This window comes from Phalangium opilio, unplaced genomic scaffold (assembly GCF_054372755.1).
Source record: "Phalangium opilio isolate 3A_F unplaced genomic scaffold, DU_Popi_V2 ptg000354l_1, whole genome shotgun sequence".
Classification (NCBI taxonomy): Eukaryota; Metazoa; Arthropoda; class Arachnida; order Opiliones; family Phalangiidae; genus Phalangium; species Phalangium opilio.
In genome coordinates, this window is record NW_028324229.1 from 242589 (window position 1) to 263489 (window position 20901).

The following is a 20901-nucleotide window of genomic DNA, read 5'->3' on the forward strand; positions in this document are numbered from 1 at the left end:
AACACGAAGCTATGTATAAATCAGAGTATTAAAGTCTCAAAAGATATCCAAAGTAAAAAATATCTTTCCAAGTTTTTTTTTTCTCAGCAGCTACGGTACGACCTTTCACTTTCTTTTTTTGGTTTCCTTCGTTCCTTTTTGGTAATCCATCACGTTTATACCCCGAAACGTTGAAACAAAGAAGACGCTATAGAATTTGACTTTATCTATAGGCCTAGCTCTATCCTCTAGACTTTAAAGTACATACGCGAGCCTTGGAGTTTAACGAAATTGAAAGGTTGAGTGTTTAGAGTTTCTTTCATTCCTTCACGTGCCCTTTCTAGTTTGTTTTATAAATCGTTCCTAAAGTAATTGAAGTTTATTTTGGTTCCGGTGGGATCGTGTGCGTAGTTTGGCTAGTTAGGTTCCTTGTTGTTCAGTTTTCATGATTCCTAAGCTCGCGAAGACGGCTTTATTGCCACGTAAACAACCCGAGAACATAATCCCTAAAGAAAGTTTAAGTTTTATCTCTTCAGAAACCCTTTTTCAAGTTCTTGAGGTTCTCATCCCGAAATAACGCAACAACATTTTTATATCATGGGCAATATTGCGTCCGTTTTTGGGTTATTTCTAAGAAGCGTTTGCTTCAGCTAACTCATTTTTTTCTGAAGTGTTTGACAATAAAGAGTTAAGTGTAGTTCGGGAGGTTTGTTTTTTTAGTTTTCCTAAGATCATTAAACACAGATGAACTGGAATGGAAATACTGCGCATGGTTCTTGTATAGCATCGCCTCTCTAGCGCCACGCCGCGACCAATATTGAAACGTTTTCGACTCAAACCATAGCCATAACATGATCTATCAGTCGTCGAAAAGTTTCGGGACTCTCCCGCTAGGGGGCCGACAGGCGATGCCATTATAAGAACGGGGGTTTTCAGTCCACGTGTTTAATGGTCTTAGGCACTTTTTCTAGGGGATTAGATTTAACTCTGTATTGCGTTTATTCCAGGAAACTCAATTCAAGGCCTGATGGGCACTGGCCCATGAGAACCATAAAAATAGACTTAACTATTAAACTTAAGTTTAGGAAAACATTTCACGGAAAACTCATTTAAGGAGTGAGGTATTATTCCAATTCGAAGAATATAAGGATATTCTCCCATATTTTACCAATTAATTCAAGGAGAGGCTTAAAACTTTAATGCAACCCCAAACTCCGGCAAGTAATTAGTTCGAGATTTAATTTCGTAGTTTTTGATGTGTAATTAACTATTCCATAGAATTTAAGAATATTCCCCTTAATCATGCCAATTAATTAAAGACGAAACTTTAATGCAAACCTAAACACCGACAAGCAATTAGTTCGGTTTTCAATTTCATAGTCTTTGATCTGTGATTAACTATTCCATAGAATTCCCAATTTATTCCTCACATTTTCAAATAATAAAAACGTATTTGGGTCGCCTTTGATGCTTTTAGCTTTTATATCATACGTACCGGATATTTTAGTCGCTACAAGGAACATTTTTAAACATATTTACAACAAAGGAAAAGCCATATCCTTGACGCGTTTTTACCAAGCTAGTAACGTCTAAAAAACCCTAGACAGCGTATATGGCTGACGTATATCATTGAGAGACCCAATTTTTAAGTTTTTTTTCTGCCACAAAAGAGGGATATGTTATGCTGTTGGATACTTTTATGTTTATTGTGGAAAGTCGGCGTTTTCAAAAATATGAAGAAGGATATTTTTTGAATTTCATTTCGTTTATTTTTTTTTTACTTTAAAATTTTACGGCATATGCTCTTGAAAGAGGGAATAAATTCTTTTTTTTTTGTTTTTGGTTTTTGGATGTTTAGACTTGAAATTTTCAGGAAAAAAATTAGGGCACTTGCAAACCTGGAGGCTGGAATCACGGAATTTTCACACTCATTCAATTTTTTCTGATATGATCAAAGGGTTTGAGTGGAAATTTTATGTAAGTATGTGAAGATAACCAATTTAAAGGGAAACTTGAGGCATTTTTTTCTTAATTTTCAAAGTTTATTCGAGCAGATTTTTATTTTTTGGTGAAATAAGAATTTTCTTATCACTTGTACTTTATCTCCATCGCGCTCCTCATTTCTTCCTTGACACGGGATTAAGGGCGTGACGTTCCTAGTTCTCTGAAAGTAAAGGAAGAAGGAAAAAGGAAGGGGATCTAGTTATAGTTGGCTCCATCCTCGGACAGGCCTGGAGTTTTTACCCCGTTGAGCTTGAGCAATCTTCTAGCTCCGGATGCTTACAATCCCCTAGAGTTCTCGCTAGTCCGCACAACAGCGTTTTCTTCCGCTTCAAGAGCAGAAACCAGAAGCTATTAATCTAAAACACATTCTTCTTAACTATACATGTATTATTCCTTTATTTCGTGCCAAAAATAACGCGGTTTCTCGCAAATTTTATTTGCGAGTCTTGTAATGTTAGCCCATATATTAGGGTTAAGATGTTTAACATTATCCGTAACATTTTTTTCTCTTAATTTTTGTTAACAAACACAAATAGAAATAACAAAATGTGATGATGTAAGGAGAGCTGAGTGGGTGAAAAGTTTCTTTCTGTTTCCTTCATCCCGCGTGGTCCAGGCCTAAATCCTTGTTTTCTTGATTGAATAACGCGTATTCTTCCATCTTAGACGGTATCATCTTTGTACCTTTGCATTTGTGACGATTCTGCGAAAAAATAAGAGCTTATTATGAAAAGAAAAGATTGGGAGCGTCTCGTACCCCTAATTTTAGCGCCACGTAATTTTTCTTTTCCCATCGGATTAAGCCTAGTTTACCACCCATCTTAATGATACTTCTCATCCAAAAAATGCTGTTAGCAAGAGAAAAAATAAACCAAAAATCTGAGTGCTTTCGAGAAATGAAGGATCGATAAGAAGCCATTCCTAATGAGGGGTAATTAGGTCTAGGATGATCGAGTTTTGTGTTTTTCCGAGAAGAAATATCAAGATTATTGGCAATTAATATATGTATGTAGACTATGAATTTCATTTATAACTTCTACCATAAGTTCATAAGATATGTTCCATAAGTTTACAAATTGGAGCTTGTCATGAAGTGACGCAGGTTAAGATTCTCGTAAAGCGACACCTTGTGAGGCGCTGTCAAAGGCTTCGTACAGACTAAATAGGAAGATGAGCTGCAAACAAGAGTGCAGTCAATTCTCGATCGCTTGTCGTTCTCGTACTAGCTCGAGCTGTCTCTACCATTAAGAAGCGTAGTAAGTGTCATACTTATGGAACATATCTTATAAACTTATGCTTCTACTTTAGTCACTTTTATGACCGATCTTTCTTTTCATGAATATATATTTTCATAGTAAGATTACGTTTCCCAGGAGTCTAATGCACACACTTATCTTAATTATCCTTGCTTTTAAACAATAATACTTCCTCCTAGATTCATACAAAATTCAAATATAAATAACGGAAAAATCTTCCTTGGTGCTTGCAGTAAATTAATTTAATTAAGTTTGTATGTTTATATTTAATTTTGCAAGTCTGGCTGACACTCTACCACTCATTGTCGTTCCAAATACAACTGGTTGAATATATTGAAGTGTCAGATTGATAACTATATATATCTTTTACAATTTCTCCTTATTACAATTAAGGAGAACCTCATACACGCGTTTAATTCTGATCATAAACTTATCTCTCAAATTAAATTAAAACCAGGAGACTTATTTACCTATCCATATTAATTGAGAAACTTTGGCATATATTAGATTAGAAATCAAATCGAAAAGTTCTACTCAAGGTTTAAATTGAATTTCATAATTAATATTCAATTTCATTTAGATTCCAAGTTCTGATATTTCTTTTATTAATGGGTACTTGGAAATTAATAATGATATGATAAAGCCTATATTTATTCATTACATATTCAGATATTCTTTTTAATGTAACCGTTTTAATATAAGACAACCCACGGTTTTCCATTAATGATAATTGTTTTTTTTCTTAATTAAAATATTTGGTTGACCTTATTCTCATTCGAATTGTTTCATTATTCCACGTATTATATTATAGAGATGTAACAAAAGCAAATATTGATATTTGAAAGTGAGGAAGTATGGAGAGAGCGGGTAACGCGTTGCCTCTGAGTCGTAGAAAAAGAAATATTTATTGAGGTTGGGATTTAGGTAGGAACGGACGAGGTTGAGTTGAAAGAAGCTAGATAGAAAGAGAGACCACTTCTTAAAAATCGTACCGGGCACCACGAAAAGTATTTATTCACCCAACTTTCATTTATTTCAATTTGCCTTTGACTGTAGGAAACGTGTAATGACTTAAAGCCTGGATGATATTTATTGCCTTGTGAGTTTTGATTGTCAGTTAATTAAATACTTGTACCATAGCCTACCATATTCATTAGGTGTAACAATGCGCGTACTGTAAACGCTAGTCAAAGTTCCGGAGAAAGTCGAATCCCTGGCACACGTTCTCTTTGTCTTGGGTCGATGACATCCCATGATATTTAAGAAACCTTGCCTGAATTTCGAATGCAGAAAGCAATAGGTAATTGGATTGCAGCAAGAGCTGGTGTAGGCTAATAATTGAATGGCCGAGATGGCGGTCGGACTCATGACTTTGTAGACAGCGTATGGTTCAAAAAGAATCCAAGTGTTCATGATATACAACGGGGTCCAGCAGACGAAAAACTCCACGACAAGTATGAAAAGCAGACGAATGACCCGAACCTATGTGTAATAAGAGCACGCATTTGGCTATATCGAGTTGGTTTGAACAGTGAGCCCACATGAGAAAGAGGATCGGAAAGACAAATTCTCAGTCATCTCCCCCTCCCTTTCAAAACAGAGAGAGGAAAAAAATCAGAGAAGTTTGTTTACAGCCAGTGTTTTGAAAGGATCACGTGACGTCTGGCTCCCAGGCTGTGCCCCAAGGTAGGTGCGCGTGAGAGAGATATCGGGCTGTGCCGTTGTAGTTATACTTCCCCCTTTCTTCTATGACTCTCCTTCTCATACGTGCTCATTGGCTTGAATAGGCAAACTAAATACCTTGGCGTCTTGAGTCTTTTTTGTGTTATTAGCGACGACTTTCATTTGATTTTTGCGAATAACATTCGCTCGTCTCTTGTCAGCGTAATCGACTGGAGGTAAAACTGGAGGGACACCATTATAGGTTAATTTGATATTAGACGAGCTCCCTGAAATTAGATATACGCTATATCAAATTAATAAAATGGCGATTTAACAATAGAGATATTCACCTTTTGCCGACGTATTATCCAGTTTAATTCCTACAGATAACGTCCTCACGATTAAAGAGTAGACGCAAGTCATAATGAGCAATGGTATCAGCAACAACACGACATTCAAATACAAATTGAAAGCTCTTTCGGACGAGATATCGGGCCAAATTTCTCTGCACTTGTGCTTTCCGAGAAATTGCCCTTGTATTAGAAATTAAGAATTAAATCACGTCTTGGAGAGAAAGACCGTTCTCGAGTATATAGATACCGTTTGTTTTTGTGGGAATTAGATTGCTAAGGAGCGCGATGGGCATCATGGTGAATAATGAACAAGTCCAGATCAGTGCTATGATACGATAAGCGTGGGATATTGTTTGCCACGTTCGGGAGTGCAACGGACGACAAATGGCGAAATATCGCTCCAAGGATATGGATACCAACGTCCAAACACTGACGGATACTGAAACAGCTAGAAAATAGTCTATGGTTAGCCCTGATCTGACTAAATTAATAAACCTTAAGCTTACTAGATTACCTTGAGCGTAGGGAATTGCTTTACACATGACCTCTCCAAAGACAAAGTCCCGAAGTAAACTACCGACTAAAGTGAAGGGCATACACAAAACTCCAAGTAGAAGATCACTGACAGCCAAATTGATTAGAAAAACGTTGGTCACGGTTCTCATCCTTTTATTTTGAGCCAAGGTCATGATGACCAAGATGTTTCCAACAACCGTAAAGAAAAATATGATTCCGTACAAGACCACGCGAGTCACGTTAGTGTCCGACCAAATTTTGTAAGGTTTGACGTTCGCGAATGTATCGTTTCCGAACGGAACCGTGTAGTTAAGACTGGGAGCAGTCGTCAGGTTCGAAAAGTTCAAGGCATTCATTTTGAGATGTTTTCAGTTCTTTGCTTTTAGAGGGCTTGTCCTCTTTATACTGCCATGTTGAACAAGATCTTCAGAATATTTCGGAATCTAATGGCAGAGTAGATAAAGAAAGTCGGTTTTTTTTACAATGGCAACAAGTGGATGAAATAAGAAAGGAAAATAGGGAGAGAAAATTAAATTTGTAAGGGTCCCCGTCACTCGAGTGTGTGTCTGAACCTTTGGTTAAGAGCCAGTATTCAATAGCCCCTGTGGAGCGACAGACGTAGTAATTAGATTATATTAAATTACGGTTCTCGACTAGCCTTCGAAATACTCAATAGATAACTCTCCAGGCGCGACCCCAAAACTCCCAAAATCCCATCGCTATCCCCAAAGAGTAGAAAAAAATACTGACATAACCTTCTCACGAATCAATAACACCGCGAAAGTATATACTCACAAGCCGTTATTTTTTAATAAGAACTCTTTAAAACTAGATTCCCTGTGATCTTCAGAATATCTCCGCGGAGGAAATTACTCTTGGATACTTGGCGATATAAAAAGCTTGCGAAAAATACCTTTGAAATTTTCAGAAGTTAAAAACTTCATTAAATCTTTTTTTTTATTAAGAAAATCCTGGGAAGTTTGAAATTTTCCCTAGCTCTTTGACAAGGGATAACGGTTTTTATTTTCAAAGCATATTTTTGCCCCAAAGCGTTGATTTTCAAGGAAAAATATTGGGTGTCTATTGAAAGCCCAAAAATTAATTTGGAAAAAGTTTTAATTTGGTTACAAAGTAGCTATGAAATGAAATCACATTGGTATATTTGCTTAACCGCAGAGTAGAGTCACCTGACACCTATATCATTTATGTAATCATTTGTAATATTATTCTGTTGCATATTAAGATTTTTGCATTAAGACTATAAAGTAAGACCGGCATTCGGTTTCAAAAGTAATTGATCATTAGTTCTTCAAATTAAAAGCTCTCGTTTTCAAGATCGGGTTTCTCTTGGCTATTGTTTAATCAATTTCGGGCGTCCTTTGGTAATTAATTTTAAGAGGGTTTAAGGTTTCCTTAACTATTTGATGAGTCTTTGGTCAATTCTTCCGCTAACTATGTACGCTCAGTTTACTTTTAAGACAATGGTTAATTTATTCTCGACTGCTTAAAGCTCAGTCTGAAGGAAAGTAGCTAAATTTGCGTAGATCTTTTTGTCTACTATAAATTGTTGCACATGCCCCAGAGATGTAGTTTAGCCTTAGGTCTTAAGGAGGGGCTTAGTTCTCAAGTCTCTGAAGGATTTGGCATTGACTAATTGGATTATTTATCTTAATTACGGTTCTTCAGCCATGAAAATAAACTATGTCAATTTGAGGGGTTGACCTCGTCTTATTTCGAGTGGGAGGATTAAGGTTGTCCTTGTGTACTCACGAACATATTCGGTCCTCTATTAGACTCTAAATTATTAATGGTACGTTGTTGTAAACTCCTGTTAAACATTGAAGCATAAGTAACACGAAGAGTGTAAGTACACTAAGGTCAAAGTTTATTTGAATTGGAGTTACCGAACGATAAAGGGTTATAAGGAGTAGGCAATTCATGTACGAATATAAAATTGTTACTTACGATTTAAGTACTAAGATCACGGCATCAAAGAGTTAAAATATAACCGGAAGGTCTCGAAACACGTGCAGAATTAAATAGAAATACCATCTACTGTTTCAACATCTGTGTAACAGGAGTGGTTATAACTTGTTCGACAAGGAATACATACATCTAATCGGGAATCATTCAGTCCATACTTCCCTTGTTAACTTCTAAGTGGGTTTTGTGGGCCGTCATAATTCTATCTGACGCCTTTCTAACTGTGATTTCATTGGTTTGTAGCAACGCAAGGTCAGATATTGACTTTGTTCGTGAGGTAAAATACGTCATACGTCTAACTCTTCCCATAAAATCCCCCTGGATACGTTGAGTAAATGTCTAAACGATGATTCTTAATATCTGTATGCATTCCTGGTTCGACCAAAGTAGGGGAAGGGGTGAATTAACCAATAGAACATGGAAATTGTCTATAAGGAACGAAACATCCTTTTAATTTCCGTCTCCAAGTTTGATATATATATATAATATTTATGACTCTCACTTAAAACCTCACTAACATTCTCATCACGATGTTCAAACGGAAAAACCAAACCCATTATACGGCGTGGGAGTATTATTTTAAGTATAGTCCACTGTCCATTATATATATCAATGGTATTATAGTTGCTCTGAATGTTTTTTTTTGTATCTAAGTAGCAACTAGTAATTCTACAACGAAATTGGCCCATTTTTTGTTTCTAATGAATCGATAAAAGCTTTGGAAAGAGTTACTGCTATCGAAAACGGTGAATTTTTTGATGAGAGGCAAATCCAACCGGATAGATTTTATTTTAATGGTTTTTTTTTCTTGTCAAAAGGGTTCCCATTCTTTTCCTTGAAGATTTGCCTTTCAGTTGTGGCGGATCCTACACGTCATGAAACCTTTAAGGCCTAGGGCGTTAATTTAAATTAGAAACCCTTAGTGACGTCAGAATCTTTTATTTATATTACTAATTGGTAGTAAATTTAGACCGGAATTAGAAATACTTTCAAGAAAATGAATCGGAATTTTCGTAACTTAGTTTAATAGAACTCATATATAGGTGTTTATTTAAATAATTTAAAATCTATTTTACACATTTGAAACAGAATTTACAATTGATTTTACGGACTTGAGACAGAATTTACAATTGATTTTACGGACTTGAGACAGAATTTAAAATGCATATCTTTCAGTTAGTGAAGAATTACCTCATTTTACTTTTAAGAAGCTTTGAGAAGTTTCAATACAACATTATCTGCTCTTTATTTGTTTTGCTTTTTTAAATTTAGTACTGACTTCTGTCGAGTTGAAACTCGATTAAAGGAGTATATGCGATATGTATTTTCGAGTCGATACCATAGAGCTATAGCTATATGTGTATCTTATTTTAGATTAAGTGAACATATGATAAAAGACTGTTCTTCATCTTTCGATTCGGATATCTATCCGTAACTTTTACGAACTTGTCTCATTTTAATGGTGAAGTCGTGTTTGACAGAGACTCGAATAAGTTCTTTATAAAGTGTATTAACAGGAAGTAAATGACCCAACATTTATTTAGAAACATATGGCTAGAAATATGGAAAAACTAAGACTCGCGTACTCCGTGAACACGTTCGTTCTGTTCATCTTTAATTTACTAAATATAACTGTAATATATTTTATTTTTGAATAAATGAATTAGGTTTCAAGATTAAAATTTAGTATTAAAATCTCAGAGTGAGCTCTTTACACTTATAAGATGAAATTTCTAGACTATCACCCCTAGTTTGTAGTTTAGGATATTTATGATAACTTCGAATTAATTTATTCCAACTTTCCTCGACGTTCTATTTTTTTCCCAAGCCTTTTTCGAGACTCCGACTTCCCACCATATCGGATTATTTTCATTCAATCTGCACTCGCTAGGAATCACTGGCATCTTCACTTACTATCAATTCAACAGCTCAATAGATGCCGAGACTATGACGTGACTTCGTGACAGAATTGATTCTTACCGATTTTAGTTTCATATATTAAACGGAGAAACCAAAAGGGGTCGACGCAGTTCTTTTGCAGGGTCGTCGATAGAGTTTGTGGTCCCTGAGGAAAATGGTGAAATAACGGGCCCCCATCAAGACAGCCCAGGTTCCTATAAAGACAGCCCTAAAGGTGAACCAGACCCCCTAGAAGGTACGGGCCCGAGGAAAACTGACCGAATTTCCCCCCTCTCTCGACTACCCTGTTCGTATTGAAGAAGCATTTTCCAAACTGTGCACGCCATAACTAGAAGTGATATCTAGTTTATTTAGGAGAAGGTATAAGATGCCTAAGTATTCGCGCGTATAATCCCAATCCCCCTTTCAAAGTACAAGGGGGGACGTAAAAGGAGGCAGGGCTATTTCGCCTCTCTTCAGTCGGAAAATACGGAATTTTCGTCATTCGTGTCTCGCTGACGTGAGTTTTCAAGAACCAATGAGATGCTGGTTGTAATTTAGAGGCGGGTGGTACTCCGAACCTATGCGTTTGGACTGGAGATAAAGCTGGCAATGTGGCGAATTTATACCTTCTCCCTAATAAACTAGATATCACTTCTTGGCCATACTATTTCGTCTCATTTTGGCAGCTCAGCTGTTTCTTGTCACTCTTGAAACTTTAATTTTTTTAAACCTTGTATGATGTTTCCCTCGCCAGTATCGTATTTATTCTTAGCCTGAATTTCTCGAAACTACCATAAATAATTCAATTACACTCATTTTCAATTCTATCCAAACATATGAATAACATAAAAGGTTTTCAGCCTTTAATTTTTAATTACTTAGTTACCTAAGCATTACTTTTTAAAAATTAAAGCTTCATTTTTGTACTTTTAACGTTGGAAAGGTTATAGGCCTACTAAAAGTTTAGAACTTGTAAAGTGCAATTAAAATTAAGAATAATACACTGAATGATTCAAACGAAATCTTAAAACCAGAAAGACACTGCAGCTTTCTTAAAATTAATCTAGGCTTAGTCGTACGCGTTTTTCTAGAATTTTAAATAAATCCAAAGCAATTAAGGGAGCAATTTAATTGTCTAACACGCGAAATAACAACGTAGACTAGTTGATGGATTACATACGAAAAATAAAGGCCCAGGTTCGATTTAAAAAATAAAAAAAACCTGAGAAAAAAGGTGCTGGCCCTGTATTGACCAAACACTTAGGCCCGATGAAGAGCAAATTTTCTGTTTAAAGACCTCTATTATTTTTGTATATAAGACTATGTCAGAAGTAAGATGATACTAGAAGTACTGAGCTAATCAAATTCTTCACTTGGCGAAAGTGAATATTCTTCATAACACACCAACGGTTGGCCCTCTGGTAGCGGTTTCTGAATTTTCCCTCCAAAACGTGAGACGCCCGCGGCGGTAGACGGCCGAACTAGATTCTAGCACCCGCGTCCGTGTTCCGCGGCTTTGGGTTGAGGGGAAGGTGGTAGGAAATTCTTTTGGAACTCGACCAAATTTTTTCTCTCTAGTGTAGGCGCGATAGAAGCGGCATAAACTCCTCAAATTTGTTCACTAGTACCAGGATCTACTACTAATGCTTGAGTTCTTTACTTCTAGTCTCATCTTACTTCTGACTATGTCTATATTTTGCCGATATTGGTGGAGCATTTTTTCTTCTGGTTTTGTTTTTTTCATCCATGCCCATTTATTAATAGATTTTTTTCAGGACTTATCAATCTAGTGAAGTTATGTTGACACGTCGAGTGGGCGGCATGGTCAATAATGCAGCCGCCATTTCGCGTCACCAACGACGCCAAGCAAGTCCCGAGAACCCCTTTTTCATTACGAGAGTTTACTGAAGTGGAAAAGCTTGTTATTGAAGTTGGATTTTACCCCTTCTCTTCAATGGTCTTAATGGTAAAAGCGAATACCTCGTGAAAAGCATTTTTGATGTTTTTTTCAGTAAACCTTCTAAGCAAACACGATGAAATTCACCAAAAGGTTGAATTTCATTTCTTTTAGAGTGTCATTGACGCCCGCCTCCACAAAGCAAATGCGGTCAAATCTATTGCATTTCAAAAGAAGATATCGTACTAAATATTTAGAGACTCGAGCCTCGAAAGTATGGAAAATCATTCAGAAATTATTTTCTGCCTCAGGACCGACTTCAAGTAACGCCAGAAGGGGATAATAGAAGAAGGATGGCACTCTGTATCCTCTTAATACTTTAGTTATGTAACATGATTCTTCCCAGGCGAGGGAGCCCTGTTTGTTTGCTTTCCCGCTCATCAAACTTCAGATGGACATCGCACCGTGTTAGGGTGAATTATATAACTGTTTGGTACTAAATCCCCAGAAATCAACCCACAAACCTTGATTGTCTTGACGTGGGACAAAAATCCACAAGCACATGCGCCCTGGCAAACAATTAAGATCTAATCGAGTAATGATATAAGGGAACTATTTATCGCGTATGTGATTCGATTTAGTAACCTTGAGCACTCCAAATGTAAAATGATGTTTGGAAGAATCATGTTACAATTACCTAGCTTTGTGGTACACTTTTCTTCTGGTAAAGTCTAAAAATTGTTGAAGCGATTCCAAATTTCGAAACGAGGCTTCAAATCCGCAACAGGTTTTTTAAAATTTCGTTTATTTCAAAATTTGAAAACGGTATAGTATAGTATAAACCAAATCTAAAACAATTCTTTCATTAAATTCTAAAACTTTAAAATGAAAAATAATGCATTTTTTAACAATACAAGAAAGTGAGTTCACTTTTCAGCCTATCATTTAATTCCTTCTGTTTTTCTATTTCCTGATAACTTTATTCTTTGATATTTCAGCCCCAACTTGCAAAGAGCTTAATAAGTACGCAACGAAGCCCAAACTCGAGAGATTTAGTTGAAATAGCTGACGATACGAGTTCTTTGTGGGATCTATATCGAAGAACTCTTTATTTAATGGCATTTTAAGTCTGTGTCGTTGGAAGTGGCTTCTATTTTATGTGTCTTTTGTTAAAGAAACCCTTTTGGAATTTATATTTCTCTCTAGTCCATATAATATCTTTATACCAGCTGTTAAAAGAACTTTAGGTCTTTGTGGTGATAATTTTTAAACTTATTTTTTAAATCCGCGCATTTCTTTGCACGTGCTGTTGAATTGAAGTACGTTACTTTATACCAGATCAAGAAGTGATATCTAGTTTATTATGGAGAAGGTATAAATTCGCCACATTTCCAGCTTTATCTCCAGTCCGGAGTTAATCCCCGTCTCTAAATTACAACCAGCATCTCATCGGCTCTTGAAAACTCACGTCAGCGCGACGCGAATGACGAAAATTTTCCGACTGAGGAGAGGCGAAATAGCCCGGCCTCCTTTTACGTCCCCCTTGTATATTGAAAGGGGGACTGGGACTATGATGCGCGAATACTTAGGCATCTTATACCTTCTCCCTAATAAACTAGATATCCCTTCTCGACCAGATACATGACTTTGTATTAAATTAGATACTGACTTGTGTTCTAAGAAGAATAACTCGGCTTAAAAGGGATTACGTTATTTATTGACGGTCAGACAACAAGGAACTGAATTCCGATTGGGGATTACGATTCGACAAATGGTGTAAAATTAAAGAATAAACTTGAATAAACGTTTATAGATTATTCACTAAAATTTAACGAGTTTATTAAACCTTTGTATCGCGATACTTGACGGAACATAATTAAATTAAGGTATTCCGTTTCAATTAAGGGTTTCGCTATTACGCATATAATTTCTCTACCATAAAGCCCCTGTAAACACCTTACAAATAATTCACGTGTAACACCTACGCATTGGGAAAAGTATTTAAATTGGTCGCCGGCTAAGGTTTCTCAATACAGAGTGTTTCTGATAATTCTGGTATAAATTAAGGGAGATGTTCTTAGAGTGATTTTGAGTCAAAAATGTAATTTCTATCTCCATTTTGGCGTCCGGGCCACTGTTTTCAAGTTAAGATTGGAGTATTTTACGGATTATCCCTTAAATTTAGTTAAGAAGCTAAAAGAAAATTATTTCTAATTTAATTAAAACACTCAAAATCATAACTCGAAAACAGTGTCCCTTGTGGTATAATGGAGATAGAAGTTACTTTTTCGACTCAAAATCGTGCACACTTATCAGAAACACCCTGTATATTGCTAGGCAATTTGAATAGCAGTTGCTATCGCTTCAGGTATTTGAGTTACAAGTCGGAAAATATGAAAAATACTTTTGACAATGCAATTTTTTATTTTATTTTTTTTGCAATTTCGGGAAACCACTTTTGTCGGTAAAGAAATTTCAAAGTTATATATTGGAAACTACATATTTTTCGTAAACAAAATTTGAGTTGAATCTCGAGAAATTGAAAAGGGACAGGAAAATTATAAGAATGATTTGAAACTTCTATGTGTTTTTTATTAAATAAATGTAGAAAAAATTATTAATCCAGATTGGTCTTGTCTCTTTGAAGGGATGTTAATGTCTACAAATTGAGTAGCTTATTTTCTTAATTACGTATGAAATTATTTAAATATGGACCAGCATAATTAAAATAAGATATATCTTCAAACTCTTTAAAATTATACTTAAAATAGAAACTTACCTTAGAACTCCAATTTTAATTTTGACATCTCGAAGTCTTTAGTAAAAGTTAATTAAGGTGGAAACACTGACTTGGTGCGTTACAGAAACAGCTGACTTGCAAGAACTATGTGGTTCGTTATATCTCGCGACGTTTTTGAGAGTCTTGCAGAAAAGGAAACGTCTCTTCCACCAACTTTCCCAGGAAAGTAAATTTTAGTGTAGGAATAAGTGAAAGGCGACCCTTAAGACCCTTACATCGGAGCGGCACTCTCTTCTGCCTCCTAGCGGTCGACTGCTTTGGTCTTAGTTACATTCAGCCAACTGATGCCATCATTTATTTAGTCGGACAACAACTGATTAAACTAAGAATAATTTTTACCGTGATAAGTGTATATAGGTCAGGTGTCTCGGAAGACTCGATTTTTGTCACGTGTCAATGTTAGTCATTAACTCATTATAAAGCTACCGGGTGTATCATATCGTTTAACTTAATTTTATTGTGGTTCCCGGGGAGAGGTTTCGTCTTAATGATAAATAGATAACCATATGGGATTATAAATATATTTGATTAAATTGATTTGGCAATAAAAGTGGTATTGGAAAACCATTTACAGCCAATTTTAAGGGTGTCCCTGCATGCACTTAACTTAATTAAAGTTAGTAATATACGAAACTTTTATCACAATAAACTTGTAGACTTTAATATATTGATTTCCTGGTTTGTATATTAGCAGAATTTAATTTTCCTGCGACGAACTATGACATCTGTTAGGAAAATTTCAAGTTAAATTTATCCATAAACATTTATTAATATTTTATTGAAGTATTCTCCGTATTTGGACATAGAAACATTTTAGGAAATTATACCATTTTCATGAAATGTCTTATTGAATGGTTTCAAAGGCGTATACATTATTCCTTTTAAGTAATGAAAAAAAAAAACGCTCTAGGCATTTATATGACTTCTTTCGATGCTATTGAAAAGTATCAAGCATTTTTTTCATTGCAAATTAATATATTTATATGTGAAATCTTTCAAAAGTTCGGAAGTAATATTTTCCCTATGCGCATTGAGGGGAAGAGTGTATGTACAGCTATCGATTACTTCAACGCTCACGTTGTCATAGAAACCATGGCGTTCCTCCCTAAAACAACGTATAAGAAATCTCTCTCCATATTTTCATCTTAATATTTAAATAAAATGAATTCCCATCCTTTAAATTTAATTTGTAGTGATTTGGTAGAGTCCCAACTATACCACGAAATCGTTTCATCCCTTATGGTAAGTGACGTCACGATTTTCATATCATTTCGTAATAGCGCGCGTGAAATTTTGGCGCGAGATCATTCGGTATACACGCGCGTGCACGGGACTGAGTTTGCAGTTTTCGCACGAGATTCAAAAGAGTTAGTACACGGTTCGTTTCAAAAACTCGTTAAGCCTAATCGATAAAAAATGGCTACCGTTTTGCGAGAAATAACCCAAAAAGATAATTTACCAGATGAAAAACGTATTGTTTTCAGGAATAATAGCGTTGAAGAAAAGGAGGTGGGTTTTATATGAAACTGACAAAAGAATTGTACACTAATTGGTCTTATTTTAACAGAATTATGTAGTGAAATATCTTAAACCCAATAAGAAAGGGTCAATCAAACTTGATCAAGGAAGTAACGAAGATCCGAGTTGCAGTTTCAAGGAAACTGTTCCGGTGAACATTACAATTTCAACGACCGATAGCCTAATGTTTATAAATCTAAAGTTAAAACTCAAATTTCACTTTATTAATAGGTATTGCCTAAACTTAACTTGGACAGAAGCATTAGTTCGGATGAAGTTGAAGAACTGACGAAAATAGAGGAAACTAAAGTAAAAGCCGCGAGTGTTAAGCCTAAATTCAACAATGGCTCCTTCAGATCCCCAGCCAAAGTCGCTTTGCTATTCGGATACGTCGGTATTGGACACGATGGATTTTACCCTACAAGAAACAGACGCGCTGTTAACCTTTATAACGAGATCATTCAAGCTATTTTCACTTCTGAACACCCTGATAAGAAAATCAAACTAAATGACTTGGTACGTAATTAACTCAAATGGCTGTAATTAAACAAAGACCCCTAATAAGCCCAGTTAATATATAGAAAATAGCTTGCAAAACGCCAAAAGATGGCTCAGCTTTGTGCCAAATGATCGTACTTCCTCCTTTTGGCACCAGCATGGAGGAACGAGTGGAAAAAATTAACGAAAATTTGCCTCATCATATTGTTTGCTTCGGAGCTCGCAAAGTTACGCCCACATTTCATCCTAAATATACTTGCAAATTTGACGAGAAACGCCAATTGAACTATCAAGTACTTTCCAGTTGTGTCTTATATTCCTTTTACCCATCTCTAATTCGATATTCCGATTTTTATTTCACAGGTTTTCAAGTATGTCTTGCCATCGTACGCTTTGGACCCTGATTGCCAAGAATTTTCGGACAAATACCGCGTCTCTGAAGACATTTTAAATAAAGCCAACGATATTTTGCAAAAGTTCCAAGGGCGTCACCTTTTCCACAACTTCAGTGGACCGAAGAAAGGAGCCGAGAAAATTGGAAGCTACCCTAGATACGTCATCAAGGCCCAATGTGAACAGCCACGAATCGTAGACTCTGTTGAAATTGTGGAATTCACCTTCATGGGCGAGAATTTCATGGTTTTTCAGGTTACGAGTATCGTTGGCTTCGTTGTCGCTTATACCCGAGGTAATTTAATTCAGAGTTATTATCAAAATGTTGTTTTTGTAATATATCGGTCACTTCAGGCTTGGCGACTGAAGAAACATTGGCTCGAGCTTGGGAACCAGCGTTAATGGATTTGCCATGCGCTCCGGCTTCCGGTTTGATTTTGGAAAACGTAAAATACGGAACCTACAACTGCGATTTGATCAGAAACGAATACAAAGATGAAAAAGGGCGTTTCTACTGTCCATTGGACTGGTCATCGGAGGATGAGAAGATTGGTGGACTGAAAGGAACCATAGTGGCCTCCATTGTACAACTTGAAAAGACAACTGACGCACCCGTTGCTAATTGGATCGCTAAAGAGCTTGGAAAACATGCTTACCAGGAAATTATTGAAGAATCCTCAAAGGTTAAGAGGTCAACTCAAGGCAAAAAGAGCAAAAGAGTTAATAAAGAGTTGTCATTGCTATATCAAGATATTAATACCGTCAAAACTCGAAAGGGAATTTCGAAGAAAACTTCACCAAAAGAAAACAAAATAAAATCTGTGAATGATAGCATCAAGGCGGTTTTGATTTCCATTCCTGTTAAAGTTGAAATAGCTCTTAAGAACAGCGTTCAATACGCCACTAAAGAAGTCTCAACTATAATTCGTCAAGCCTTCCAAGATATGTAATATGATCTTTGATGAAAATGTTTACTTGTATTCGAAAAACATTTTCTTGTATTCACAAAAACATTTACTTGTATTCGCAAAAACATTTACTTGTATTCGCAAAACATTTACTTGTATTCGCAAAAACATTTACTTGTATTCGCAAAAACATTTACTTGTATTCGCAAAAACATTTACTTGTATTTGCTAAAACATTTATAAAAACAAAATTATTTTTATATTTTCATTTTAAATAAAGTTCCGTTGTATCTGAGTAGTATCTACATCTACTATATTATTTGCGATCATTATTTGCAAAAATAGCGAAGTGAATTTTGAATTTGTAGGTTTTGGTGAACGATACTAAAATTACTCCAGCCAAATTTGAAGATAGAGTTGCCAAAGAAATAACTACGTTGAAAATTAGGGAAAAGATTCGAAACTATGTTTATCAATATTCAATTCGAAATGCTCACGTACTTCTGGCGGTACCCCAACCTCGAGAACCACTCGATTTCATACAAAAGGCTCAGGTTACTATCATTTTAAATACCGTTGAACATTACCAAGGTATGGTTAAGGAAGTGGTCATATTTGTTTAGAACTCCTGGGAACGTAGAATCTTTAAGAGTCTAAACAGCATGTTCAACGAACTTGGGATTCCCTTATCCAAGAAGGTTGTACATTATTTCCAAGTACATATTTACTTTCAATATCAAGTCAATATTTTCTATCCACTCGTAGAGACCTATATCGGAACAAAAGGATTTGGAAGCGAAATGGTGCGAGCTTAGCACCGAAGATATAGGTGACTTCCGTTTTTTGTTAAGCCTATTGTTACAAAACTAAATGCGCCACGTCTTTTATTAAAGATTTGTCTAGAATAAGGCCTCTCTATTCGCCAAAGGATTTTCTGGATGTTCTTTTGAATGTTCGAAGTCCGAATTGGTCATCATCCTCAGCTGGAGATTCGGGGTAACTTTGTGATTGAGTTATACCTACACTTATAATTTAATGACTCTTAAATTCGTAATATCATTCAGAGCTACTAGCGTATGGGGTCAGATCAAAGTACCTTTGAAAGTGAAAACGTTTTCTCAAATTGTAAGCCTCATTTCTAACAAACCTGGTGCTTTTATCGCGGTTTAATCTTTAATATTTGTAGAAGAAAGCGTTTCACGAAATGGCCATTAAGTCAACTCATGTCGGACTGGATAACGTGGCTGATGACTATTTGGAGTTAGGATACAAAGGTCTGGTAAATATTTTTTGTCTCTCTCATAATTTTCGAGAATATCAATTGAACTGTTATTAAAAGTTCTGGAATCGTTGGACCCATTGCTTGCCCGTGAATACGCTAAACACGGTTGTTTTCCAAGCATAAGAACTCAAATTTGGTCCCAAATCTTCGGTTTAAAATCAGACGACGATGTAAGTAAGCCCTATAACACTCATTCTAGAATTTTCAAAACTAAATAAATACTTATGGAAACAGGAAAAATTAAAATTCCTTCAGTTGAAGTCCTACGTCATACAACACGACATGTTAGTGGATAAGCTTATATTTAAGGTATGTATTTCACTTGTCCATAAGTATGGGTCTACCGTAGAGCCTATGGTATCGGCATTGTTCATGTGAGAATGAAATCAAGTTGAGTTACGATAGAAATTGAGATCACAGTTACGGTTCACGACAAATACGTCACCGGAAACAATATCCTATACCATACGAGAAATATGCTATAGAGTATAAACTGCACGCGAGTATACAAATAACCTTTTGATCTATGCCTATGGAGAGTATCATTCGTTCCAGACCTAAGATAATTGATTCGTCCAATATTTATTCTCTTAACACGCAGGACATAAGATTGACATCCTCGAACGACGATCAGTATTTCGTTTTTGAGGATGTTTTATATCAGGTCAGTTCATACTGCCAGGGCTATATAGTCCAAAGAATACTAACCCTTAATTTTTGGTATATTTGCTTTATCCCATACGATATGTATTATATAACAGATTTTATTGGCTTTTTCGAGAGATGCCTCGGTCCTTGAGCATTTCCATGGTAGTTCCGCATCACCGGCCACTGGCTATTTGCGCGGCCGTCTCAATCAGGAAGGAGCTGTCGTCATCTACCCTCCCAATGGAGTCATACCCTTTCACGGATTTTCAATGTACCGTTAGTATCCAGTCTCAACTTAAGATTATACCAAAACCAAGCTTTACAGCCAGGAAATGCCAGTTACCCTCAAGTAGCGTGGCTGCCATTCTTTGTGTATTGTACCAATCTAATCCCACGTAAAAAAAACTATAACAGTGTCTCTCGAAGCGAAAGTTATTTCTTCTGATTGTGAGAATCCTATATTTCTATTGACTTTTTATGTATAGTTACCCCGTTGTGTTTCTTGACTGAAGATCCAGTTTTGATGTACAATATCTTCAAGGAACTTTACTGTCGATATTTTTTTAGATTACACATTTTGTCTTCGCATAGTCAGGTAAATACGTGGTCAGACTTGTGATTTCCCTCATGAATTGCAAATTGTCTTTAAGACGTTCTATTTCTTTCTTTAAAAAGGGCATTCTTTCACTGTGCTTGTTACTTGAGACATTACTACAAGAAATTGACCCTCAATTGACTTACCATTTCGCCAATAAAGAATTACACCCGTAATATTTTTTTTCCTTTATAAATATTAATTGTTGCTTTTAATGGTTTTTTTTTCTAAGGTTAAAGATCGCGGTCAAGTGGTTGATGCGAGGTTTCTCGGGTTACTTAAACACCGAACAAATACTGCTTTTATGGGATAGAATTTTGGCTTACGATACTCTGGAGATACTACCAAGTAATATTCACCCACAAATACTTCTTGTACTTGAAGTGACTCAAATTTCTACTTTTCAGTGTTAGCCGTTGCTATTTTTGTCTTTAGGAAACCATTTCTAATGGCCGCTGAAAATCAAGCTAATTTGGAGGTATATTTTACAAGACAATTAATTAAAATACCTAATGAACGCGCTTATTGACTGTTCACTTCTAGGCCATGTTGAGCGATATAAGTACAATTAAAGTGGTTCCATTACTGACGTGGTTTCTGAGAGGACCCAGCTCTTCCATTACAAAATAAACTTGGTCTTTAAACTTCTTCTATGTTTATTACATAATAATAAATAAATAAATTAAATCAATATAATAAATACATGG

General features: G+C 35.9%; 3 protein-coding genes across 3 annotated transcripts; 2 read left to right on the plus strand and 1 right to left on the minus strand.

The window, feature by feature from the left end:
- Positions 1-2393: 2393 nt before the first annotated feature.
- Positions 2394-6207, minus strand: LOC149602615 (cholecystokinin receptor-like). Its single transcript, XM_089860840.1, has 6 exons — positions 5769-6207; positions 5502-5702; positions 5252-5434; positions 5040-5188; positions 4385-4721; positions 2394-2686 (listed from the first exon to the last, which is right to left on the minus strand). The coding sequence occupies exons 1-6, from the start codon at positions 6124-6126 to the stop codon at positions 2646-2648; spliced, it is 1269 nt and encodes a 422-aa protein (XP_089716966.1). The 5' UTR covers positions 6127-6207; the 3' UTR covers positions 2394-2645.
- Positions 6208-15283: 9076 nt separating this feature from the next.
- Positions 15284-20858, plus strand: LOC149602616 (TBC1 domain family member 19). The gene is made up of 16 exons (XM_089860818.1): positions 15284-15594; positions 18038-18223; positions 18293-18367; positions 18435-18498; positions 18563-18665; positions 18734-18794; positions 18856-18961; positions 19009-19121; positions 19186-19260; positions 19553-19615; positions 19713-19875; positions 20085-20194; positions 20275-20366; positions 20427-20542; positions 20602-20672; positions 20738-20858. Exons 1-16 carry the CDS (start codon positions 15514-15516, stop codon positions 20822-20824), a joined length of 1566 nt encoding a protein of 521 aa, XP_089716944.1. The 5' UTR covers positions 15284-15513; the 3' UTR covers positions 20825-20858.
- Positions 16308-17759, plus strand: LOC149602617 (pseudouridylate synthase 1 homolog). Its single transcript, XM_089860875.1, has 4 exons — positions 16308-16386; positions 16452-16661; positions 16732-17056; positions 17116-17759. Exons 2-4 carry the CDS (start codon positions 16497-16499, stop codon positions 17709-17711), a joined length of 1086 nt encoding a protein of 361 aa, XP_089717001.1. The 5' UTR covers positions 16308-16386; positions 16452-16496; the 3' UTR covers positions 17712-17759.
- Positions 20859-20901: the final 43 nt, after the last annotated feature.

Coding starts and splice junctions, on each gene's coding strand:
- LOC149602615 (XM_089860840.1), bottom strand. CDS start 6,126: ATGAATGCCTTGAACTTTTCGAACCTGACGACTGCTCCCAGTCTTAAC. Junction 5,703..5,768: donor AGCAATTCCCTACGCTCAAG/GTAATCTAGTAA, acceptor ACTATTTTCTAG/CTGTTTCAGTATCCGTCAGT. Junction 2,687..4,384: donor TGTTACACCTAATGAATATG/GTAGGCTATGGT, acceptor ATTTTTTCGCAG/AATCGTCACAAATGCAAAGG.
- LOC149602616 (XM_089860818.1), top strand. CDS start 15,514: ATGAATTCCCATCCTTTAAATTTAATTTGTAGTGATTTGGTAGAGTCC. Junction 18,368..18,434: donor GGATTCCCTTATCCAAGAAG/GTTGTACATTAT, acceptor ATCCACTCGTAG/AGACCTATATCGGAACAAAA. Junction 18,962..19,008: donor AGGTCTGGTAAATATTTTTT/GTCTCTCTCATA, acceptor TGTTATTAAAAG/TTCTGGAATCGTTGGACCCA.
- LOC149602617 (XM_089860875.1), top strand. CDS start 16,497: ATGATCGTACTTCCTCCTTTTGGCACCAGCATGGAGGAACGAGTGGAA. Junction 16,662..16,731: donor AACGCCAATTGAACTATCAA/GTACTTTCCAGT, acceptor TTTATTTCACAG/GTTTTCAAGTATGTCTTGCC. Junction 17,057..17,115: donor CGTTGTCGCTTATACCCGAG/GTAATTTAATTC, acceptor CGGTCACTTCAG/GCTTGGCGACTGAAGAAACA.